General features: G+C 42.5%; 1 protein-coding gene across 1 annotated transcript in view; it reads left to right on the plus strand.

The window, feature by feature from the left end:
- LOC110503029 (protein sidekick-2) overlaps positions 1–27,098 on the plus strand; it is a 581,578-nt gene that overhangs the window by 542,839 nt on the left and 11,641 nt on the right. Inside the window, exons 37-44 of the mRNA XM_090217501.1 lie at positions 82–268; positions 1,301–1,438; positions 1,926–2,084; positions 2,504–2,629; positions 4,070–4,234; positions 4,514–4,654; positions 6,237–6,375; positions 22,441–22,573. Coding sequence (XP_090073627.1) covers positions 82–268; positions 1,301–1,438; positions 1,926–2,084; positions 2,504–2,629; positions 4,070–4,234; positions 4,514–4,654; positions 6,237–6,375; positions 22,441–22,573 — 1,188 coding nt within the window. The remainder of the gene's footprint in view (positions 1–81; positions 269–1,300; positions 1,439–1,925; positions 2,085–2,503; positions 2,630–4,069; positions 4,235–4,513; positions 4,655–6,236; positions 6,376–22,440; positions 22,574–27,098) is intronic.

A 27,098-nucleotide genomic window follows, 5' to 3' on the forward strand; every position in this document is an offset into this window, starting at 1 on the left:
TCCCAGTGGGATTTAAAGGCCATCTTTGCTGTGGCTTAAGATGTGTATGTTCTCCATATCTCCTCCTTCTTCTCCCTCCAGGTGTACTTCTGGGAGATCCAGCACAAGAATGAGACGGAGAGACTGCGCACCCTTTTCCTGCCAGAGGGAGGGGTCAAGCTGAAGAACCTGACTGGATACACCACCTACATGATCAGTGTGGCCCTCTTCAACGCAGCAGGGGACGGGCCCCGAAGCCCACCAACCAGGGGCCGTACACAACAGGCTGGTAAGGGTGGGACACACACAGATGCACACACACACACACACAGGAGCTGTCTATCTTAAAATGAAAAGAAAGCAATTCTATTGACTCAAATTCCTCCTCCAACTCCCACAAACCATCCAGGGATTTCTATCTGTGAGCTTTTATATAATACACCTAATTGTTGCTCTCAGCATGCCAAGCCAGGAATGTTAGAAACCACACAGCATAAACATCAGTTACCTTTCAATTTCCTCTTTCAGTCTCTTGACTCATCCGCTGGTTCCCTGGACAGTCATGTTTGGTATAAGATGGTATGAAAATGTTTAGAGGCTAAAAGTTCTTTTTTTCTCGAAGCTCCTTCCTGTGGTTTCTTAGAAATGCTTTGTCTCTGGCTCAGTGTTCTAAATAGCAACAGAAGACAGTCGCCAGATACTTTTTCCCTCCAAAGGTCTTCCTCCCTCCCTTCTGAACAGTCACTGTAGAAATGTGTGTTTCATCCGATCCCCTCGTAAAAAGGAAAATGTTTGCAGTTTTCTGTGTTTGATATCTCAAGAGGGAGTGGAGAGGTGTAAGTGGGTGGTAGATCCAGAGGGCTCTAGCCTTTTTGGTGGAAAAGACGGAAGCAGGTGACAAGCGTGTTGAGGAGAAGAGATGCACAGGACTGGTAGCAGGAGGCTCATCACACATGAAGCCTGTTTTTCACAGAACTGATAGCAGAAGGCTCATCACACAAATGAGAGCTGTGTTGGATGTACTGTGTTAGTGTCACAAGCTCATCTATGGCACTGTAGCCTATAGGCACTGGAGCCTGATGATATGATGGCTGTCATGGGGATAGAAAATGAATAAAAACAAACAATATATCCTAAATTGTTTTTGCAATGTCTTTCCAATCTTCAAAATAGAACTGGTAACTCAAATTGTCCTGTGTTCTGAGGCCATCATAAAAAGGCTGTCAAAGTACACAATCCAAGATGTAGCACTACTGTCTATGGCCCCTAACCCTTAACATTTGACCCCTAACCTCTGACCTGTGTGTCCTCTGAACTCCAGCCCCCAGTGCTCCCAGCTTCATCCACTTCAGTGAGCTGACTACCACGTCAGTCAACATGTCCTGGGGTGAGCCCACCTACCCCAACGGCATTCTAGAGGGCTACCGGCTGGTCTACGAGCCCTGCACCCCTGTTGACGGTAAGACACCCACCTCGTCATGTCCCACATCTCACATCTGACAATTCACAACGAATGCACAGTTCTGAATATGCATCCCAAATGACACCCCATTTCCTATGTAGTGCACTATTTTTGCCCTATATAGAGAGTAGATTGTCATTTGGGACACGAGCTCAGTCTCACTGTTTGTGGCTAAACATCAACGATCCAAATAACTTAACTTGACATTTTTTCATTACTGAATGAGTGGTGGCCTTCATTTCGTGTGTTGACACCAAATAACATGCTGAATCATTTGATAATGTTACTATGTTAACCCTTTTCATTCATTTCCCATGTACGTCCCAACAACTGTTGGACTGTGCCTATGTCAGTGTGTGTGTTTTTGTGTGTTTCATGTTGTTCCAATCCATTCTCTGGGTATTAGCCCCATTTTAAATGTGGTGCGTTTGTCTAGAATCTTCCGTGGCCTGTGCCGACTGTCTTCACTCCCCCTCCCCCCCAGGCGTCAGTAAGATAGTGACGGTGGACGTCAAAGGGGCCCCGTTCTGGATGAAGATCAAGGACCTGGCTGATGGGGTGACCTACAACTTCAGGATCCGGGCCAAGACGTTCACATACGGGCCTGAGGTGGAGGCTAACATCACCATGGGGCCTGGGGAAGGTTTGTCTATCTTTGGCTGTGTTTATAGTTCACTGAGGCCCAAATTCTAACTTGCAAAATGCCCCCTTTTGTTAAATGTATTTAACTAGGCAAGTCAGTTAAGAACAAATTCTTATTTACAATGACGTCCTAGGAACCTGCCTTGTTCAGGGGCAGAACAACAGATTTTTACCTTGTCAGCTCTGGGATTTGATTTAGCAACCTTTCGGCTACTTGCCCAACCCTCTAACCACAAGGTTACCTGCCACTTAGCTCAACATTCTGTGCAAATCTTCAATTAACATCAATGCATGATTAACAAATGTCAGAGTGTGCTGGTTTCAATTTAAGATTAGGCCCTGAATGTGCCATAATATTTTTGAAAGTATATTGAGGCTGCCTGACCCTAAAACCTTTCTCTAACCGTTGACCCCACGCAGGAGCCCCGGGCCCCCCTGGAGAGCCTTTCATCTCTCGGTACGGCTCAGCTCTTACCATCCACTGGTCCAACGGTGACCCCGGAAGTTCGCCTATCACACACCACGTCATCGAGGCCAGACCTTCAGGTATATACACCCAACACATGACATACTGGACACCACTGCTTGACGTATTCTTTTTAGCTTCTAGTGGAACTAAGAGCCTCAGCAGTGCATCTGCAGTGAACCCTGTTCTGGTTCACATAGTGGACACTTCCAGATTGATTCACGTTTCACATTCTTTCCAATCATGCAATCTCTTAGCCCGGCCTGATACTTGCTTGGACAGGAATAATCTGTCTAAGATTAGAGTGTCAACGTGTTTCCACAGATGGTGATGCTCATTCTCTATTATTTTAATGGAGTATTGATTGAGGTGCAGCAGAGCTTGAGACGTAGTATCACGTTTCATCTGTGATTGGGAAAGGGGGGAAAGGGGATACCTAGTCAGTTGCACAACTGAATGCATTCAACTGAAATGTGTCTTCCGCATTTAACCCAACCCCTCTGAATCAAAGGGGGGCTGCCTTAATCGACGTCCACGTCATCGGTGCTCATGGACAGCCGTACAGAGGGAATACATGGATGATGGATGTAGGGAGGGAGGAACAGTTGGGTATTTGGATTTCACTATCAGTTGGGGGCACTAAGCCCCAGATGTTGAGAGTATGGGACTGAATGACATGGTGGGAAACCCAATTAGGCAGCAGAGGCTTAGCTCCGTATGGATTACATTGATCTCCCTAGAGCAGGGCTATTCAACCTTATGGTTTTCTGTTCTACCTGATACTTAATTTCACACTCCTTGTGTCCCAGGTCTAAATCAGTCCCTGACCAGAGGGGAACAATGGGACAAATGGAGGTCCAGAGATGAGTTTGGGGGCCTTAGAGGATGATTAGGATGCCACAAACACATACCCCTAAACCCCAACCCCCCTGACCCTCTTTCTTATCCTAATATCCTGCCACTGTCCAAGTGACCCTGCCCCTAACCACAAGTAGGACTAGTCAGCTCTTCTTGTTACTAGTGCACAGTCTGTCATAGTCAGGAAAAACTGCTGGCGTTACTACACATTCAATTGATCCTTCATATCTTCACTTCTTCACTACTGACATAAGCGTTACATAAACTCTGGTGTTGGCTGATGTTCTTGAGCACTCCATGAACGCTGTCAAACTCCAAATAATATTTATGGTTATTAGCACTTAGCCCTTATGGATTCTGGCAGCCATTGCAAAAGGAAACATGAAACATCGCATGATAGTCCCTCTTGTGAATCAGACCTACCCATGTTTTAGATCCGTTGTTGTACCTCAAAGACCAGAGAGCCCCATATGGAAGCTGTAAAATATATAACTTGCATAATGTGTATGTGGTATGAGTTACCTTGGACATTGTCAGATTGTGTTCATACTATGGGCTTTTAAATAAGCTCTTAAATCAATGAGTCTGGTTTGCCACTATGTTTTGTCATGTCTGATTACTACTCATTGAAATACATTCTACTTCTTCTACTCTGCCAACAGATGAGGGCTTGTGGGATATCTTGATCAAGGACATACCAAAGGAAGTGACGTCATACTCCTTCAACATGGACATTCTGAAGCAAGGGGTTAGTTATGACTTCCGGGTTATTGGCGTGAACGACTATGGCTACGGGTCTCCTAGTCCACCCTCAGCCTCCATATCTGGTGAGTTATTCCATATATCTACAGTATGTCCCAGATGTCACCCTATTCCCTAGTACACTACTTCTGGCCAGGGCTCATAGGGGTGTCATTTGGGGGACACACAAGCCATTGAGCTTGAGGTTTTCATGTTAATCAATGACAATATTACTTAATTATATAGAATATAAGACTAATCAGTATAACACAAATGTACCACAGTCATTTTCAGATGCTACCTTTGCATCAGTGCTCCCTGTCCTTGTGTTTAGTCCAGTTGTTATATGTGTTCTTCTCCTCCAGCCAAAAAGGTGGCGCCATTCTACGAGGAGTGGTGGTTCTTGGTGGTGGTGGCCCTGGTAGGTCTTATCTTCATCCTCCTTCTGGTCTTCATCCTCATCATCAGAGGACAGAGCAAGAAGTACGCCAAGAAATCTGACTCAGGTAAGAGGCAGAGACGAAGATGTCATTGACCTGATATTACTAGGCAACAAGCTATTTGTTATGGTTATGGTTTGGTTTTGGGTAGTATGGAGAGAGGGAGTGAGGGAGAGTGAGTGATATAGAGAGGGAGATGAAAGAGTGGAAAGGAGAGAGATCTATAGAGGAGGAGTATATTAGAGGGGGAGTATAGTAGATATAGTAGAGGAGGAGTATAGTAGAGGGGGAGTATAGTAGAGGGGGAGTATAGTAGAGGAGGAGTATAGTAGAGGAGGAGTATAGTAGAGGAGGAGTATAGTAGAGGAGGAGTATAGTAGAGGAGGAGTACAGTAGAGGGGGAGTACAGTAGAGGGGGAGTATAGTAGAGGAGGAGTATAGTAGAGGAGGAGTATAGTAGAGGAGCAGTATAGTAGAGGAGCAGTATAGTAGAGGAGCAGTATAGTAGAGGAGCAGTATAGTAGAGGAGGAGTATAGTAGAGGAGGAGTATAGTAGAGAGGGAGTATAGTAGAGGAGGAGTATAGTAGAAGGCCTACAGTATCTATTCTGCTCCTCTCTGAAATTAGCAGGTATTTCCTCTGGCTCAACACTTATCTCTGCTGTGTGGCACTGTCAGTGCCAGTCTGGATCACGGGCAATCCTGCCAGGGTAGGGCATCCAGCGGGTCACTGCCCATGTTTCTGACTGACAGACGAAACACAAGAGGTCCTTTCTTCCCTTCTCTATCGCTTCCCTTTATTCTCTGCTCTCTCACACAAAGATACTCTCACAGACCCCCTGTAACCCCCTCATGGAACACTGGACCAGTCCTAGTTAACAGATCAGCTTGTTAGTGTGACTGCAAATAGAGTGACTATTTGAAGAATGACAGCTTTGCTCCCAGATGTCTTTGGAGGGGTCTGGTATATCAGGGGGGTAGTTGATGTTTGGACCTTTGTGTTCCCGTAGATTCCTACTTCACTCATAGGCAGGGAATATATTATCATACTGTAGACCCAGGCCCAATAGAGTCTGCTGATCAAAGCTCTCGCTAAGAAGGGGTAGGTCAGAGGGTAGGTCAGAGAAGTAACAACACAAATCAGTTTTAAATCAGCATCTTTACATCAACATCAGCTTATAAGGCTATTGACCTAGACTTTGTGGGTTTTAGTTTAGGTTTAAAGGCTGTGTTTTGGTTGAATATTGCGGAATTTATCATCAGCCTGGCTTCAATTGCCTAATATACTGCTGATGACATCATTATGGAATCATTCCAGTCACTCCTCTAGTTTCTATAGAACTCAGTAGTAACATTAGTAGTGGTAGAGTACATAACAGAATATTATGAATAACATACATCCATGATTCATCCTCTAGTGTTTCTATATAACTCATAGTGTACGTGCAAAATGGCACCCTATTCCCTATGTGGTGCACTACTTTTGACAAGGGCCTATATAGGGAATACGGAGCCATTTGGGGCACAGCCATACAGTAGTAAAAGTACTAGAGTGGGCTACATGACATACAGCATCACTAACCTCCAACTGCCTGTCTGTCCGTCCCTCTGGCCTGTAGTCACAGTGTCTCCCTATGTGTGTTCATCAGGGAACAACTCCAACTGTAATGCCCTGACCCATGGAGATATGGTCAGCCTGGACGAGGGACGCTTCCCCGCCCTGGAACTCAACAACCGACGGCTGTCCGTCAAGAACTCCTTCTGCCGTAAGAACGGTGTCTATACCAGGTCAGTAACCAGCCATGGCCACACCAAGAACATGTCTCTAGCCATGGCCACACCAAGAACATGTCTCTAGCCATGGCCACACCAAGAACATGCCTCTAGCCATGGCCACACCAAGAACATGCCTCTAGCCATGGCCACACCAAGAACATGCCTCTAGCTATGGCCACACCAAGAACATGCCTCTAGCCATGGCCACACCAAGAACATGCCTCTAGCTATGGCCACACCAAGAACATGTCTCTAGCTATGGCCACACCAAGAACATGTCTCTAGCTATGGCCACACCAAGAACATGTCTCTAGTCATGGCCACAGCAAGAACATGCCTCTAGCTATGGCCACACCAAGAACATGTCTCTAGCTATGGCCACACCAAGAACATGTCTCTAGTCATGGCCACAGCAAGAACATGCCTCTAGCTATGGCCACACCAAGAACATGTCTCTAGCTATGGCCACACCAAGAACAAGTCTCTAGCTATGGCCACACCAAGAACAGGATCATGTTGTCATCCAGAGTCAAATGTATGTATTTTCCAAGCTATAGCACACCATTTGTTACATACAGCATGTTTTTAAAGGATCAAATAGTTTGGTCTGCTTCGTATTTTCATTTTTGCCATGGAAAACATATTGCGATACTGGTATCGTCCCAGCCCTACTTGGCATGTAAACAAATGTCTTTGCATTACCTTGAGTTGACACTTTTACTCATTGCACCTTTAAATTGACTGGTTTGAATATGTTTTTGACAATACTGTATAGTTACAATGCTAATTATTATGGTACTGCATTTATCATTATTGAGAAAACACTATGGCTGTGTCTGAAATGTGGCTTGCCTACCGCTTACTAAAACTACATACTGTGTACTAATCGTACTACATACTATTTAGAATGTCCTGTTTAGTAAAAACGTGTGCAGTAAGCAGCAAATATCAACATAATCAACATAATCCATACTGTTCCCCGCTATTCATTTGTTTTTGTAGAGTGCGTCCCTTATTCTAAATATCAGCTGTTGTCTATTACATCCAACTAAGGCCAACTAAGGCCGATGGATGGAACAGACTTTTTGCTGTGATGGAATGTATACTCTCCTATTAACCCTATATTTCCACTGTAAAACACAAAGAGAATGGCTGCTTTCTTATGATGCAGTATATTCCAGGCATGGGTTCAAATACTTTTCAAAAACTTTAAGCTTTTGCTTTAGCTGGCTTGCACAAAAAAAAAGGCTGGATTAAATTCAACCCAGTGCTGGGTAAATAGTGGACAGAACAAACGTTGGGTTATTTTAACCCAGCCAGATTGGTTATTGAGCTGTGATCCACCGGGTTAGAGCAGAAGACCGAAGGCTTGACTTAGTAAGGGCGTGGCTTTCAACTATTTCATTTTGGCCACCCGTGAGAGTAAATGTCATTCCGGTTCATCTGTTGTGTTGTATTGTCAGCACATGTTAAGATGACGCCCCATGGAACTGAAGAAAAGATGGTGCGACACAAAGAAGGGTGTGAGGTTCAAACTGCGAAATACAAACCAAGTAATTTCTCTTATGAGTCAAGTACAGGACAGATAATTGCTTTTTACGCTCCTAAAAACCGTGAGTAGGCGATGGATGGTGAACTGGAAAAGATCACTCTCCTGACAGAAGTGAAGAGTAAGAACCTGCGCTGACAGGTGAAGGCTTCCAGGCCTCACCCTGATGATCAGGAAAATGCCCGAGATGACTCTGGCCCAGAGGTAGTACGATTCATGGAGAAAGTGGATCCATGCCTTTTGGCTGATCCGTTTGTGGTGTTGAGATGGATCTACTGAAGTTGAGGATCACCGGTGCCTGTGATACATGCCATTTGGTGCAATGCAGACCTAGTGGCGAGCTTGAGACTGAGGAGACCCTTTCTGTCCTTCTGAGTTTTGATGCAGAATGTTTGCCGGATAAGTCATGCTAGGGTATTTAAATTATCCCGTGACAGCTTTTGTTCCAAACTAGGGCTGACCCCATTTAGTCGACTGGTCGAATGCTTGGTCGAGATTTTTTTAGTCGAGCAATGGCAAAGCAATTATGGCACACGAGACACCTGTGTGATTCACCCCTGTCTGAGTGGACTAATCCATTGTGGAGGCAAAGGGGATGGCACACCAGTTTCACCAGTAGTACATTTACCCTAAATTCCCATTATTTATAATCTACGTTTTAGTTATGGTAACTGATGTTAATGCATTCAATATATTATATATTATTATTAAAGTCTTACCATTGTCATTGTAGGTGTGGACACATTATTTGCAGAGCACACAACCTAGGCTTACAAATGTTGATTTATTTAATTCCATTTATGAGTTTTAAATGTATTTATTGTCTTTTGTTTGGACTGCACATGTCAGTCTTGAGTGAGGACACACACTTGATTACACATAGAACTAGTCCTAGGCTACCATCACTGTGGAGCTTCTCAAAGTAATTTCTTCTTTGCCTCAAACGGTAAGTAAACAAAGTCTGTTTTTAAGTCCATTGAGAATGACAATAGTTCCTCAATGTAGCCTATTTGCTCAATCTTTCCAGCTCTCTCCCTTTAAATAACCACTCAGCATGAAAGGGGATAAAAATGTCATACTCTGGTCGGGTGGAAACATTATTAAATAGGCCTACATGATTACTTCTTATCCCTTGCGCAAATAGCCTACAGCTCTGGCTGTCCGGAGCTCACTGGCACAGGAAACTCTGAGGTCCCAGAATATTTTATACAATGTTTAAAGTTTTCTACCATTAGCTGACTAAGCTAATAGTTGATACAATGTTCTAAATTCCTTGCAGATAGGCAATGCATAGAAAATGTAATTCATAGGATACACTATATATACACAGGTATGTGTACACCCCTTCAAAATAGTGGATTATACACCCGTTGATAACAGGTGTATAAAATCAAGCACACAGCTGTGCAATCTCCATATTCAAACATTGGCAGTAGAATGGCCAAGTCAGTTTGTCAAATTTCTGCCTGCTAGAGCTGCCCCGGTCAATTGTAAGTGCTGTTATTGTGAAGTGGAAACCTCTAGGAGCAACAACCGCCGAGTGCTGAAGCACGTAGTGAGTAAAATATGTCTGTCCTCGGTTGCAACACTCACTACCAAGTTTCAAACTGCCACTGGAAGCAACGTCAGCACCAGAACTGTTCATCGGGAGCTTCATGAAATGGGTTTCCATGGACGAGCAGCCACACAAGCCTAAGATCACAATGTGAAATGCCAAGCGTTGGCTAGAGTGGTGTAAAGCTCGCCACCATTGGACTCTAGAAGAGTGGAAACTTGTTCTCTGGAGTGATGAATCACACTTCACCAATTAGCAGTCCGACAGACAAATCTGTATTTGGCAGATGCCAGGACAACAGTACCTGCCTGAATGCATATTGTCAACTGTAAAGTTTGGTGGAGGAGGAATAATGGTCTGGAGCTGTTTTTCATGTTTTGGGCTAGGTCTGTTTGTTCCAGTGAAGGGAAATATTAACGCTACAATGACATTTTAGACGATTCTGTGCTACATTAACCACAGGATTTTACTGTTTGGCTCTGTGTATTACCATACAGTAAATTAGGATTAATCACATCATATTAATGTTTGGCTCTGTGTACTACCACACAATAAGTTAGGACTAACCACAGCATTGCGACATATTGGGAGTTCCTGCTCTACTGCTCACTGCATTAACAGTGGGGCAAAAAAAGTATTTAGTCAGCCACCAATTGTGCAAGTTCTCCCACTTAAAAAGATGATAGAGGCCTGTAATTTTCATCATAGGTACACTTCAACTATGACAGACAAAATTAGAAAAAATATCCAGAAAATCACATTGTAGGATTTCTAATGAATTTATTTGCAAATTACGGTGGAAAATAAGTATTTGGTCACCTACAAATAAGAAAGATTTCTGGCTCTCACAGACCTGTAACTTCTTATTTAAGAGGCTCCTCTGTCATCCACTTGTTACCTGTATTAATGGCACCTGTTTGAATTTGTTATCAGTATAAAATACACCTGTCCACAACCTCAAAAAGTCCACTATGGCCAAGACCAAAGAGCTATCAAAGGACACCAAAAACAAAATTGTAGACCTACACCAGGCTGGTAAGACTGAATCTGCAATAGGTAAGCAGCTTGGTTTGAAGAAATCAACTGTGGGAGCAATTATTAGGAAATGGAAGACATACAAGACCACTGATAATCTCTCTCGATCTGGGGCTCCATGCAAGATCTCACCCCGTGGGGTCAAAATGATCACAAGAACGGTGAGCAAAAATCCAAGAACCACACGGGGGGACCTAGTGATTGACCTGCAGAGAGCTGGGACCAAAGTAACAAAGCCTACCATCAGCAAGGGCATTGAAGATGAAACGTGGCTGGGTCTTTCAGCATGACAATGATCCCAAACACACCGCCCGGGCAACGAAGGAGTGGCTTCGTAAGAAGCATTTCAAGGTCCTGGAGTGGCCTAGCCAGTCTCCAGATCTCAACCCCATAGAAAATCTTTGGAGGGAGTTGAAAGTCTGTGTTGCACAGCAACAGCCCCGAAGCATCACTGCTCTAGAGGAGATCTGCATGGAGGAATGGGCCAAAATACCAGCAAAAGTTTGTGAAAACCTTGTGAAAACTTACAGAAAACGTTTGACCTCTGTCATTGCCAAGAAAGGGTATATAACAAAGTATTGAGATAAACTTTTGTTATTGACCAAATACTTATTTTCCACCATAATTTGCAAATAAATTCATTAAAAATCCTACAATGTGATTTTTCTGGATTTGTTTTTCTCATTTTGTCTGTCATAGTTGAAGTGTACCTATGATGAAAATTACAGGCCATTCTCATCTTTTTAAGTAGGAGAACTTGCACAATTGGTGGCTGACTAAATACTTTTTTGCCCCACTGTAGCTGTGTGTGGAGTGTGTAAGTGTGTGTGTACTTGTGCCAGCGGCATGGTATTAAGTTAGAGGAGATAGCATTAAGGTGTGTGGGACTGACTGACTGACCGTGTGAGTGTCCCAAATGGCAATTTATTCGATATTGCACTACTTTTGACCAGAGTTTTATGGACTGTGGTCAAAATATGTGCACTAAATAGGGAGCCATTTGGGACTGACTGGCTGATCAAGCTCATAAGAACCAGCTGGAAAGCCAAGTGCCCTCTGTCTGATGCTGTGCCCAGGGGAATTAGTAATGTCTTTCATACCCCAGAAGGTGTGTGTGTGTGTGTGTGTAGGTGTGTGCGTGCGTGCGTGTTTGTTTGTTTGTTTGTTTGTTTGCCCGCCCGCCCGCCCTTGGGGATGGATCAAAGGTGCATTGGACTTTGAAGAGCAGCCAGGTAGCCAGGGGGTGAGATTATGTGTGAGAGGAGGAATGCTAAGATGCACCTCAGATATCTTTGAACTGCCGAGGTGCTGAATGCTGATTGGTTAAAACTCAATGCAGCCGGTATCTATTCCACAATTTCCACAAAATATACAAAGAAATGTCAATTGAATAAAGGTACAACGAAACGAAGGGTTGCTAGTTTGCAGTCATTCCAGCTTCAGTTTGAAGTGATTGTGTTAGAAGTGTTGTTGGCTAGCTCCTCTGAATAACTGTCTTAACTTATTGGATGGTTGAACATCCTCAGTATTTCCTAGAGAGAGAGAGGATGAAAACAGATGTTGTTTTATTTGAGCCAGTGTGTTTACATCTTCAGTGATAACCAGTGTTGGAAAAAGTACCCAATTGTCATACTTGAGAAAAAGTAAAGATACCTTAATAGAAAATGACTCAAGTAAAAAAACTTGTCGCCCAGTAAAAAACTACTTGAGTAAAAGTAAAAAAGTATTTGGTTTTAAATATACTTAAGTATCAAAAGTAGATGTAATTGTCACACTCTGACCATTATTTGCGTTGTTTGTTTCTATGTTTTGTTTTGTCAGGGTGTGATATGAGTGGGCATTCTATGTTGCATGTCTAGTTAGTCTGTTTCTATGTGTTTTGGCCTGATATGGTTCTCAATCAGTGGCAGGTGTTTGTTGTTGTCTCTGATTGGGAACCATATTTAGGTAGCCTGTTTTGTATTGTGGTTGGTGGGTTATTGTTTATGTGATGTTGCATGTTTGCACTCAGTTTTGATAGCGGTCACGGTCGTCTTGTTTGTTTGTTTGTTTGTTTGTTTGTTTGTTTGTTTGTTTGTTTGTTTGTTTGTTTGTTTGTTTGTTTGTTTGTTTGTTTGTTTGTTTGTTTGTTTGTTTGTTTGTTTGTTTGTTTAGTGTACTCCGTGTTTTTTCGTCTATCATTAAAAGGATGTATTGACACCACGCAACGCTTTGGTCCGATCCTTACTCCTCCTCAGACGAAGAGGAGGAAAACCGTGACAGTAATTGCTAAAATATACTTAAGTATCAAAAGTAAAAGTTTACATCTTTTGAAATTCCTTATAAAGCAAACCAGGCGGCACCATTGTCTTGTTTTTTAAATGTGCGAATAGCCAGGGGCATGCTCCAACACTCAGACATAATTTACAAATGAAGCATGTGTTTAGTGACTCCGCCAGATCAGAGGCAGTAGGGATGACCTGTCAATGGGTGGGTAACTGGTGGCATGGAAGTCAAACGCAGTAGAGTAGAACTTGGTTAATGGCCGGAGCCGTTTAACGCACATAACTCCCGGCTTACAGAAAACACATGGGCACAAAACCCATCTCGCACCAGTCACAAAAGGCACACATACTTACAATGAACAATTCCCGACAAGGACATGGGGGAAACAGAGGGAACATATACAACATGTAATTAGGGTATTGAAACCAGGTGAGTGTGACAATCAGACAAAACAAATGGAACATGAAAAATGGATCTGCGATGGCTAGAAGACCGGTGACGTCGACCGCCGAACACCGCCCGAACAAAGAGAGAAACCGACTTTGACAGAAGTCGTGACATGACCAGGGAAGTTCTCTTGATAAGTGTGTGAATTAGACAATTTTCCTGTTCTGCTAACCATTCAAAATGTAACGAGTACTTTTAGGTGTAAGGGAAAATGTGTGGGGAAAAATAGTACATCATTTTATTTGGGAATCTAGTGAAGTAAAAGTAACATTTTCCAAAATATAAATAGTACTACAGATTCCCCCAAAAATCTACTTAAGTCGTACTACAAAGTATTTTTTACTTAATTAATTACTTTACACCACTGGTGATAACCCACTGGGAAAAAACTGGTTGAATCAATGTTTCCACATAATTTCAACCACAAAATGTATTGTGATGGCATTGAATCACATAACTTGCAACCTACATTTATTGACGTGGTGAAATGTTTTGTTGATTTCACGTTGAATTCACGTTAGTTGACAACTTAACCAAAATGTAAATCAAAACTAGACATTGAAGTTACGTCTGTGCCCAGTGGAAAGTGGCCTTTGGCCAAGAGCGATTAAGGAAGGAATGAGGGTATGAGTTAAAGGAGCTTGAGGCACTCCTGAAGTTCACAAAGCTGTGGAACGCAGCTGCACTCATTGTTAATGAGTCCCACAGGCCTGAGGAGGGGAGCAGAGGAGGAGGTGAGGGTGGATTACACCCCTTCGGCATTCACTACACACCAACCTACTACCCCTAGACTGGATTTCGGGGCTGAAGAGGGTGATAAGGGTGCTACTACCCCCTCTCTATGCCGGAGAATTGTTAAATAATTCACACCTCACTCACTCAAAAGTGAATGAGCATCAGAGTTAGTGAGGGAGAAAGGGAGAGGGAGAGAGAGAGAGAAGGGGATGATGGGAGGAGTGGGCCTGTTGAGTGGAGCTTCCTCTGAATTTTTAAACAGGCAGTTTATCATAATCTCTCACAGGGCCAACAATAACATTTTCTTCACATTCACTCCTTAACCCTTTGTCTGCCCTTAGAGGGGCCATCCCAGCCACGACTAGTCCCTTCTCACAGAAGACACAATGGTGGAACCAGTCCAATGTGTCTCTGAAACTTGCTGTGAAGTCTGCTGTGTGAGATTAGCCCAGGACCACTAGAGGTTGGGTAGGTTGTTTGCTCTTTTCCATATAATGTCTATTTATAATAAGCTACCCAGGAAAGTGCTGAAATAACCCATATTAATATATGTAGCCTTAGAAATAAGGTTAATGAAATCAGTAACTTGCTAACATCAGATGACATTCATCTATTACCCATTTCTGTAACACACTTAGATAATTCATTTCATAATACAGCAGTAGCAATATAACATATAAAAAAGAGACATAAATGCTTATGGGTGAGGTGTTGCTGTATATATTCAGAGCCATATTCCTGTAATGAATAGAGAAAATCGTATGTCGAGTGTTATTGAAGTGTTGTGGTTGCAGGTTCACTTGGCACATCTAAAGCCTTTTCTTTTGGGGTGTTGCTATATGCCACTATGTGCTTACAGTCAGTATCTAATATGTGTGAAATGCTTGATATTGTATGTGATGTAAACAGAAAGGTCTACTTTCTTGGGGACCTGAATATTGACTGGTTTTTATCAAGCTGTCCTCTCAAGAGGAAGCTTCTCACTGTAACTAGTGCCTGCAATCTGGTTCATGTTATTAATGCTACAGGAACAAGATCATCCACATGTATCTATCACACTTTCACTAATACTGTAGAACTTTGTTCTTAAGCTGTATCCAGTACCCATTGGATGCAGTGATCACAATATAGTGGCTATATGCAGAAAAGCCAAAGTTCTAAAAGCTGGGCCTAAAATAGTATATGAGAGATCACACAAGATATTTTGCTGTGACTCTTATGTAGATGATGTTAAAAATATTTGTTGGTCTGATGTGATTAAGAAGGAGCATCCAGACTCTGCACTTGGTGGATTTAAGAAATTGCATCTTCTAATTATTGATAAACAAGCACCTGTTAAGAAACTGACTGTCAGAACTGTTAAGGCTCCATGGATAGATTTTTTTATTTTACCTTTATTTAACTAGGCAAGTCAGTTAAGAACAAATTCTTATTTTCAATGACGGCCAGTGGGTTAACTGCCTGTTCAGGGGCAGAATGACAGATTTGTACCTTGTCAGCTCGGGGGTTTGAACTTGCAACCTTCCGGTTACTAGTCCAACTCTCTAATCACTAGGCTACTCTGCCGCCCCAATGGTGAGGAATTGAAAACTGTATGGTTGAAAGAGATGGGGGAAAAGGAGTGGCTAATAAGTCTGGCTGCACATCAGACTGGCTGACTTACTGCAAATTGAGAAATAATGTGACTAAACTCAACAAAAAGAAGAAGACACTGTAGCCAAGATCAATTACATGAAGAATGATGGAAATGATTTGCAGAAAGAAAATATAAACTCTACCTTTTATCGAATCAGATGGCTTATTCATCACAAAACCATTTGATGTTGACAAATCTTTGAATGACTAATTAATTGGCAAAGTGGGCAAACTTAGGCAGGAAATGCCAACAACGAACAGTGAGCAATCGTATTCATGCAATATTTTTCTTTCATTATTAGTTTTTTAATGCAAGTTAACATTTTGTAAACTTACTGTGGGAGAGGTGGATTATGACAAACCTCCTGGCATTGACAATTTAGATGGAAAGCTACTGAGGATGGTATGCTGACTCGATAGCCACTCCTATCTGTCATATCTTTAACCTAGAGGAAAGTCTTTGTCATCAGGCCTGGAGGGAAGCCAAGGTAATTCCACTACCCAAGAGTGGTAAAGTGGCCTTTACTGGTTCTAACAACAGACCTAAAAGCTTGCTGCCAGCTCTTGGCAAACTGTTTGAAAAAATGGTGTTTGACTTAATACAGAGCTCTTGAGTGGCACAGCGGTCTAAGGCACTGCATCTCAGTGCAAGAGGTGTCATTACAAACTTTGGTTCGATTCCAGGCAATATCACAAACGGCTGTGATTGGGAGTCCCATAGGGCGGCGCACAATTGGCCCAGCGTCGTCCAGGTTTGGCCGGGGTAGGCTGTCATTGTAAATAATAATTGACTCTTAACTACCTATCCTAGTTAAATAAAGGTTTTAAAAAAAATTATATTTCTCTGTAACCAAATTAACCTCTCTAGGGTAGGGGGCAGCATTCAGAATTTTGGATGAAAAGCATGCCCAAATTAAACGGCCTGCTACTCGGGCCCAGAAGATACGATATGCATATAACTGGTATATTTGGATAAAAAACACTAAAGTTTCCAAATAGTGTCTGTGAGTATAACCAAACTGATTTGGCAGGCAAAAACCTGAGAAAAATTCATTCAGGAAGTTTTAATTTTTTGGGTTTTGTAGTTTTCTATTCAATGCCATTACAGTATCCATTGACTTAGAACTCAATTTGCAGTTCCTATGCCTTACACTAGATGTCAACATGTCTTATAAATGAGGGAGTAAGACCAGTCTGAATGAGTGGACCCTGACTTGTCACAAAGCTTTTTCATGCGCAATCCCGAGAGAGTGTATTTCTTGTTTACCTTTTATATTGACAACGTTATTGTCCGGTTGACATATTATAGATCGTTTAGGCTAAAAACAACCTGAGGATTGAATATAAACATTGTTTGACATGTTTCTATGAACTTTACGGATACAATTTGGATTTTTTTGTCTGCCTATTTTGACTGCGTTTTGAACCTGTGGATTACTGAAGAAAACGCACAAACAAAACAGAGGTTTTTGGATATAAAGAGACTTTGTCGAACAAAAGGAACATTTATTGAGTAAATGAATGTCTTCTGAGTGCCACCATATGAAGATCATCAAAGGTAAGGGATTAATGTTATCTCTATTTCTGAGTTTTGTAACGCTTCTGCTTGGCTGGTTACTGTTTGTAATAATTTATCAACTGGGCTATGGTATCAAATAATCGTAAGGTATGCTTTCGCTGTAAAGCATTTTTTTAATCTGCCACCGTGGTTGGATTCACAAGAAGTTCATCTTTAAACCTATGTAAAATATGTATTTTTTCTGAATTTTTATAAATGAGTATTTCTGTATTTGAATTTGGCGCACTGCAATCTCACTGGATGTTGGCCAGATGGGACACTAGCGTCCCACATACCCTAGAGAGGTTAACAGACTGTCAGCATGCTTATAGAGAAGGGCACTCAACATGTACTGCACTGACACAAATTACTGATGATTGGTTGAAATAAATTGATAATAAGATGATTGTGGGAGCAGCACTGTTAGATTTCAATGCAGCCTTTGATATTATTGACCATAACCTGTTGTTGAAAAAACATATGTGTTATGGCTTTTAAACCTTTGCTCTGAATCCATGATATGGCAATCTATCTAATAGAACTCAAAGGGTTTTCTTTAATGGAAGCTTCTGTAATGTCAAACATGTAAAGTATGGTGTACCGCAGGGCAGCTCTCTAGGCCCTCTACTCTTTTCTATTTTTACCAATGGCATTAAACAAAGCATGTGTGTCCATGAATGCTGATGATTCAACCATAAACACATTAACCTCTCTAGGTGGTCCCACCTGGCCAACATCCTGTAAAATTGCAGAGCGCAAAATTCAAAAACAGAAATACACATAATAAAAATGTAAAAAACATACAAGTATTATACATCGGCTTAAATATTAACTTCTTGTTAATCCAACCGTTGTGTCAGATTTCAAAAAGGCTTTACAGCGAAAGCCATGCGATTATCTGAGGACAGCGCCCAGCACACAAATCATTACAAACAGTTACCAGCCAATTAGAGGAGTAACAAAAGTCAGAATTAGCGATAAAATGAATCACTTACCTTTGATGATCTTCATATGGTTGCACTCACAAGACTCCCAGTTACCCAATAAAAGTTTGTTTTGTTTGATAAAGTCCCTCTTTATATCCAATAACGTCCATTTTGTTGGCATGTTGTGTTCAGTAATGGCTCTAAGGCGGTCACAACAGGCAGACGAAAAGTCCCAAAAGTATCAGTAAAGTTTGTAGAAAATGTCAAACGATGTTTATAATCAATCCTCAGGTTGTTTTTAGTCATAATAATCAATAAAATGTCAACTGGACAATAGCTTCGTCAATATAAAAGAAAAACAAGAACGGCGCGCTCTCAGTCTAGCGCAGTAAACAGCTCTGGGACACTGCAGGGTCCACTCATTCAAAGTGGTCTTACTCTGTAATTTTTCAGAATCCAATCCTGAAACAATGTCTAAAGACTGTTGACATCTAGTGGAAGCCATAGGAAGTGAAATCGGAGTCCTACGTCTTTGGAGACTGTAAAGGCAGTCAATGGAAAACTACAAACATAAAAAAAAATTCTTAGGTTTCGCCTGCCATATCAGTTCTGTTATACTTACAGACATTTTTTTAACAGTTTTGGAAACTTTAGCGTGTTTTCTCTTCAAATCTATATGCATATACTAGCTTCTGGGCATGAGGAACAGGCAGTTTACTTTGGGCACGTCATTCATCTGAATTTCCCTGTACCTGTCACTAAAAAATCTAAGGAAAACAATTATCTAAAATGCAAATAAACTATAATATCTCATACGGAAAGTAATATGTTCAATAGGAAAGAAAATTAGCAAGCATGCACCCTCTCCCTCGTGCGCCGAAAGAGTAATATTGTTCCGGTGATCTCCTCACCAAAACTCCAAATTCTTGCTTGTTTTTCAAAAAACATATATACATAACTGTAGCACTGATGAGTAAACAATTGTCCATTGGGATGGAGGGGGAGTAAAGACTGTTGAGGGGGTGGGGGAATGACCATAGTGGGAGCAGCATGACCGTTTATCCTTTATTTAACTAGGCAAGTCAGTTAAGAACAAATTATTATTTTACAGTGATGGCTTACCCCGGCCAAACCTTCCTGGACGACGCTGGGCCAATTGTGCGCCGCCCTATGGGAATCCAGATCACAGCCGGTTGTGATATTGCCCGGGATCGAACCACAATCTGTAGGGACGCCTCTAGCACTGAGATGTAGTGCCTTAGACCGTTGCATCACTTGGGAGCCCTAAAATTGAGGGGCCATGGGAACAAGTGAAATAATGACATACTAGGTGTATGTGCACTCAATTGAAATCGTGATTCGTCCAAATAATCAACAATGCAAAAACCTCCAGGTGGTATTGTTCCTCATAACCTTCATATCCCATTTTACTGTTTCGTGTTTCATAACCGAGACACAGTAGAGATAGAAAATGGCAATAATACGTTAACTTTCCATTGTGTGCCTTTCTCTCCTGCATCCAAGTTTAAGTGTATTAAATGTAGTCTTGTTATAAATTATTAACATTATTATTAGTAGTTGAATTACAGCTCTCTCCGTGATTTCCCTAAAGGTTTTTGTGGTTTAGTTCAAATTCATCAGCAACACGCTCATGATATGATAATCCCCCGCCCTCTTCTCCAAATTTCTTTCTCATGAAAGTTTCAAATGTTTACTTAAACGTTGGGATTTAGGAATGCACTCAACCTAAAATATAAATATTTGTGGAAAAAATAAAGTTGGTTTTCAGGCCCTTCAGTGACAGTGTGTTCAGAGAAAGACAGAGAGAGAGGAGAGAGATCGAGAGAGGCTCTCCCAACCAAACCAACCAAGGCCATTCAGCATAAACGGATGTCTGATTGTTTAACAGGCTTACAGGGACAGAGGGAGGAACATGTGGAGGAACTTATGCAGAATGCAAAAAAAATTTCACCAAGTTCTAAGAAGAACCTTGATTGTTTTGAGAGAGCTGTTCTGAGTGCACCACTTGTGGATGTTGTGAGGTCTCGCTCTTTTCCTGTCTCACTCATAACTTTCTCAATACCTGCCCTGACCCTGCCCACTACACGTGTTCACTCACTCCATACTCATAAATACCCTCTCTCACTCCATACTCATAAATATCCTCTCTCACTCCATACTCATAAATACCCTCTCTCACTCCATACTCATAAATACCCTCTCTCACTCCATACTCATAAATACCCTCGCTCACTCCATACTCATAAATATCCTCTCTCACTCCATACTCATAAATATCCTCTCTCACTCCATACTCATAAATATCCTCTCTCACTCCATACTCATAAATACCCTCTCTCACTCCATACTCATAAATACCCTCTCTCACTCCATACTCATACATATCCTCTCTCACTCCATACTCATAAATACCCTCTCTCACTCCATACTCATAAATACCCTCTCTCACTCCATACACATAAATACACTCTCTCACTCCTTGTAAACCTCCACACGTATCTCTGAATGGAGAGGTTTTGAAAGTGTCACCTACACTCCCTGAAACATGGCTGTTGGCTCTTGAATGGATCTCGTTTTTTATATGTATGTTGATAACCTTTACAATAAAGTGAACATAACCAGAGCCTTCCTATCTGAGACTGCATGGGGATTGAACATAACCTAATCTACACAACCTGAGCCTTCCTATCTGTGACTGCATGGGGATTGAACATAACCTAATCTACACTACCTGAGCCCTCCTATCTGAGACTGCATGGGGATTGAACATAACCTAATCTACACTACCTGAGCCTTCCTATCTGAGACTGCATGGGGATTGAACATAACCTAATCTACACTACCTGAGCCTTATTATCTGAGACTGCATGGGGATTGAACATAACCTAATCTACACAACCTGAGCCTTCCTATCTGAGACTGCATGGGGATTGAACATAACCTAATCTACACAACCTGAGCCCTCCTATCTGAGACTGCATGGGGATTGAACATAACCTAATCTACACAACCTGAGCCTTCCTATCTGAGACTGCATGGGGATTGAACATAACCTAATCTACACAACCTGAGCCTTCCTATCTGAGACTGCATGGGGATTGAACATAACCTAATCTACACAACCTGAGCCTTCCTATCTGAGACTGCATGGGGATTGAACATAACCTAATCTACACTACCTGAGCCTTCCTATCTGAGACTGCATGGGATTTATGCCTATGCATTGAGCTCCTCCACTCTACAAGGGTTGAATTTATGAGTCAGTCACAAGGCTAACTGTAATGGCATTCCACAGACAGCCCACATAGTGTTTCATCAGAAGAGATCATCTCAGGGAATACTGACAATAGACAGGCTGGGATCTCATGGCTGTTCCATGATCCTGATAACAACCCCCCTCCTCCCTCTCCATACCCCACGGCCACACAAACACACTAACAATCTGTCTCCAACAAACAAAATAATAATTTTAATTTAATAATTTAATAATAATAATAAATAAATAAATAAATACTAGAGGGCACCTTCTCTTCTCTCCCTTTCTATACCACTATTGGTAAATGCGTGGAGACAGTTCAGTACCTTTTGACTGATCAGTGTGTATCCTTCAGCTGTTTTCCTGCTTCCTTTCATCCAGTTTCTCTGCCATGTCACTGGTGTGTGAATGAGATTTCTCTGTGATTTTCTACAAGTTGTTTATGTAGAGGGTCTTTCTGTTAAAGTGAGTGTACTGTAGCTAGAATTCCTTTATTATTTTATCATATTAGTGTACCTCATTTCAATGCCAATGTTGTGCATTAGCCAGTGACTGACTGATAGGACTGCCAATGGCTCTGTCCTTGCCATAGCAATGTAATTAGAATGTTATACTATGTAATTATACACTAAGTGTACAAAACATTAAGAACACCTTCCTAATATTGAGTTGCACCCCCTTTGCCTTCAGAAGAGCCTCAATTTGTCGGGGCATGGACTCTACAAGGTGTCGAAAGCGTTCCACAGGGATGCCGGCTCATGTTGACTCCAACGCTTCCCACAGTTGTGTCAAGTTGACTGGATGTCCTTTTGATGGTGGAACATTATTGAGACACACTGGAAACTGTTGAGCATGAAAAACCCAGCAGCACATAAATATTTTGTCTTGTCCATTCACCCTTTACATGGCACACATAATACATGTCTCAATTGTCTCAAGGCTTACAAATCCTTCTTTAACCTGTCTCCTACCCTTCATCTACACTGATTGAAGTGGATTTCTCAAGTGACCTCAATAAGGGATCATAGCTTTCACCTGGATTCACTCAGTCCACTCAGTGTATATTTATCTCTCAATATTGTCCTGTCTCCTCAGGTCTCCTCCTCGGCCCAGCCCAGGCAGTCTCAACTACTCTGACGAGGATTTGAGCACCACCAAGTACAACGATCTGATCCCAGCTGAGAGCAGCAGCCTGACAGAGAAACCATCTGAGATATCAGACTCTAAGGTACCGACAGTATGTACTCCCCTTAACGTCTCCCTTCTCACTGGGAGTGTCTGTCAACATTTTGGATCCCACTGCACCTCACCTTTACATTGATGCTATGCCCATAGATGATGATCTGTGGTCAGTTTTGTATTTCCCCCCTAGTGGTTAAGGTTAGGATTCGGGAGGGACAGCTGAAACTCCCACCTGGAGTGTTTGGCTCAGTGCATTGTCCAGTGTACTGGTAGTGGTCTAATGTCTGTAAGCAGACACTCAGGGCATTGATAGAGTAGGGTTTAGATGGGAAATGTGTCCTGTGTCTCTCTTGGTCTTTATGGGGCAGTCAGGCTGAGCTGGAGGCAAGCTCTGGGAGTAAGGCCAGTGCCCAGCTCTGGTGGTGGTCGGAATCAAGCACAGAGGATGCTCACACATGCGCATACAAACACACACACATACGCACACAGACTGGAGGGTCTGCTGCGTTCTCAGGCCCAGGCTGGATTCCTTCCACAGCCCCGTCCTCGTTTTGGGTCACCGTTACCCATAATGCCCCTTACATCCCGTCCCAGTCTGCTGTGTTGGCATCTGCTGAATCAGAGGAACAGACAGACACACAGGGGGGCTGGGGCCCAATAAACGGCTCTCATCAATGAACTGGATCTCTCTCTCTCTCTCTCTCTCTCTCTCTCTCTCTCTCTCTCTCTCTCTCTCTCTCTCTCTCTCTCTCTCTCTCTCTCTCTCTCTCTCTCTCTCTCTCTCCAATTATATTTTTTTCTATCTTTTAATTTGTCTGTTTTTATCATCTAGCTTGTTGTCTATACTGATCCTCTTGTTGCTGTTTTCCTCTGCTCTGTTCTTGTGGTTTGTGTAGAAACCTGCAAATGGAGGGAGGAAGCCTTCTAAGTTTTTTTTCATCTTGGAATTTTTTACTCTAGCTTTCCCAAATGGTCAGTCTCCCAGATGGCACCCTATTCCCTATATAGTGCACTACTTTTGACCATAGCCCTATGGTACTGTAGTAGTGCACTATACAGGGAAGAGGGTGCCATCTGGGACTCAGACTCAGCTTCTGCTAAATACATACCAGTATGAATTCCTCAGAAGCCAGATGTCTCTCTCCAGCTGTTCCCTTATCAAACGTTTAGCTTCACATCAATGGATAAATCTCCCACCCAATGAACTGCTACAGACAGGATCTTTCCTTACATCCAAAACATCCTCCGATATAAGCAATTTTGAAATGTCATCATCGGGCTGTCATATCTACCATTCCATCTTCCTTATTGTCAAACAAGCTCATCAACCCTAGCCTATCTGGCCTTCCAGCCCTCCAAACTCCACTTGCACCACCCCAGACGTACAGGCCCAGGCCTCCTCCCCATAGCCCTGCGGTTACCCTGCCATCCCCTCTCAAAGCACAACCATATCATCACCAGTGGTCTACTCTACAGATGACCAGTAACGTGATGTCCCTTTTGAAGTTTTATGGAGTGGATAACTCCAGGCGATCAGCTCACACACACACACACACACACACACACACACACACACACACACACACACACACACACACACACACACACACACACACACACACACCAGGCTATTAGCTCTGCTCAGTGTTGGGTTGTGGCTGGGGCTGTCTCCATTAAGCCCTATGGGCCTCCAGTTCAGTCCTCCACTGGCAGGTATAAGTTGGCTATTGTCCTCCCCTTAAGAAGGGATTTAGAAGAAGAAGTTAATGCGGGGTTATTGAGGCCACCACCACCACTGTACCTGGGCCAGCGGCAGGTAGACCAGACACACTCTGTAGAAACCAGTAGACAGTGTGTCCTTACGCTGCTTGTTTTGGCAGTGTCACTGTGTGTTTGTGTGTGTGACACTCTGGATAGAAATCAGCAGTTGAGAATGGAGTGAGCTCATCTGAGTCGATGGGAGGTTGAAGATAGTGACTGCGTCCCAAATGGCATAGTGCCCTATAGCATAGTGCCCTTTATAGTGCCCTATGGGCCCTTGCACTAAATAATAAATAGGATGCCATTTGGGGCTCAGTCCGTGTGTTGCTTAATCATGGGAGATGAAAGAACAGACAGTATCTGGACACAGTGTCCGGCTGCTGGAGCGCAGACCTAGACACCACAGAGAGAAACATGTCTGCGTGTTATGGTTGTCTCCCATGACAACACAGAGGATTGTTTCGACTGGAACTGCTCCGAGGGTTCATCTGTAGCATTTTTGGAAACACCATTAAGTTATATGATGTCACTTCCTAGAACCAAGTAAAAATAGAACAGGCTTTGAGTAATGCTGGCTAGAGTCTTAGTGAAATGCAGAAAAAAAGGAAATATATAAAAAAATTTAACAAAGAGGAAATACCTGATAATGATTGACTATAATTCATGACATAATATTCACAAATGCATGTTATGTTAGACATTTAAGACATGATAAAAAGCCCAGAGCAAAATCTGTCATATCTGTTTGATTTAGTTCGTCATAAACAACAGCAGTTGCTGCGTGTGCAGAGGGGGATTAGAACTGCCTAGTCACGCAAAATCCCTGTCTCAAATGATGTACAGTTGGATTTTAGGGGATTTCGCAAGGGACTCAATATGTTTTTTTAAATCATATTTACACACACAAACGTGCGCAGGCACACATGCTCTCAAACAAATACATACTCAAACAAACACACACACTCCCCCCTCCCTCTGTACTGTCCGAGTGTTTACCTGCTGCCTGAGGTTCCTGCTGTGTTCACTGTAACAATGATGAGTGTGACATTGTTTACATTACCAAAGCAATTGAAATAGATCAACAAAGTGAAAAGAATATCACAAATGAACAGTAAACATTACACTCAGAACAGTTTGAAAGGAATAGTCATTTCAAATGTCATAATGTCTATACACAGTGCTGCAACAATGTACAGTGTTCTCTCTCTTCCTCTGTCCCTCCTCTCTCTGTATCTCTCTATATCTCTCTGTATCTCTCTCTCTCTTCCTCTTCCTCTGTCCCTCCTCTCTCTGTATCTCTCTCTCTCATCCTCTCTCACCTTCTCTTTCTCTCTCTGTATCTCTCTCTCTGTATCTCTCTCTTCCTCTCTCACCTTCTCTTTCACTCTCTCTGTATCTCTCTCTCTGTATCTCTCTCTTCCTCTCTCACCTTCTCTTTCACTCTCTCTGTATCTCTCTCTTTCTCTCTCTCATCCTCTCGCACCTTCTCTTTCACTCTCTCTGTATCTCTCTCTCTCACTCCTTCTCTCCCCAACTCTCTTGGTTATGGGATGTAGGGTTATGAAGGGGTTATGGGGGTTTCTTGCAACTTCAATCCCCAAGATAAAGTTCACAGGGTTTGATGGATAGAACAGCACTAAAGACTCCACAATGCATTCCACTCTGGCCCCAACAGACCATCTATACCAGGGCAAGGAGTCGCCTGATAAGTCTAGTAGTCTCCTGGGAAGTCTATGAGTCTCCTGAGAAGTCTGGTAGTCTCCTGAGAAGTCTAGTCGTCTCCAGAGAAGTCTAGGAGTCTCCAGAGAAGTCTAGGAAATTCTAGAGAAGTATAGGAGTCTAGGGAATTCCAGAGAAGTATAGGAGTCTAGGAAATTCCAGAGAAGTATAGGAGTCTCCTGAGAAGTCTGCTAATCTCCTGGGAAGTCTAGTTGTCTTCTGAGAGGTCTAGTAGTCTCCTGCGAAGTCTGAGTCTCATGAGAAGTCTAGGAGTCTCCTGAGAAGTCTAGGAGTCTCCTGGGAAGTCTGGTAATCTCATGAGAAGTCTCCTGATCTCATGAGAAGTCTGCAAATCGCCTGAGAAGTCGGGTAGTCTCCTGTGAAGTCTGGTAGTCTCCTGTGAAGTCTGGTAGTCTCCTGAGATGTCTAGGAGTCTCCAGCGAAGTCTAGGAAAATTCAGAGAAGTCTAGGAGTCTCCTGAGAAGTCTGGTAGTCTCTTGAGAAGTCTAGGAGACTCCTAAGAAGTCTAGTAGTCTCCTGAGAAGTCTACGAGTCTCTTGAGAAGTCTGCTAGTCTCCTGAGAAGTCTAGTAGTCTCCTGAGAAGTCTAGTAGTCTCCTGAGAAGTCTGGTAATCTCCTGAAAAGTCTAGTAGTCTTCTGAGGTCTTTATCTCTGGGTGTTGAGAGTTTTATCTCTATCTATTGGTTTGAGAGTTTTGTCTCTAGGAAACTAGGTCTAATGTGATTTCTGAAATATTTAGAATGTTATTCCTTCTGTTTTCTTTTTAGACATATTGAGTTTCCCTCAACTTATTAGCAGTGAGAAGTCATTCACCATAAAACATAAACCTTATGTTTCTGTTAACGTTGGAAATGAAACCACTCTCCGTTGCGAAAAACGTCTGTCATAAATATTACACCCATTAATGAGATGAAATCTTAATCTGTCTAGATAGTAAACTTCCTAATTATGCACATCCTGTCTGGGATCTGCCACTGGCTGGTGTCTGTCTCTCTGTTATCCTCAGATAGAAGGGTAACTCCCCTGGGGACTGTGTAGTTTCATGCCTAAGGCCTTGGCCCATTCAGAGC

The sequence above is a fragment of the Oncorhynchus mykiss genome, chromosome 23, assembly GCF_057628025.1.
Source record: "Oncorhynchus mykiss isolate SJ-2025 chromosome 23, ASM5762802v1, whole genome shotgun sequence".
Taxonomy (NCBI): Eukaryota; Metazoa; Chordata; class Actinopteri; order Salmoniformes; family Salmonidae; genus Oncorhynchus; species Oncorhynchus mykiss.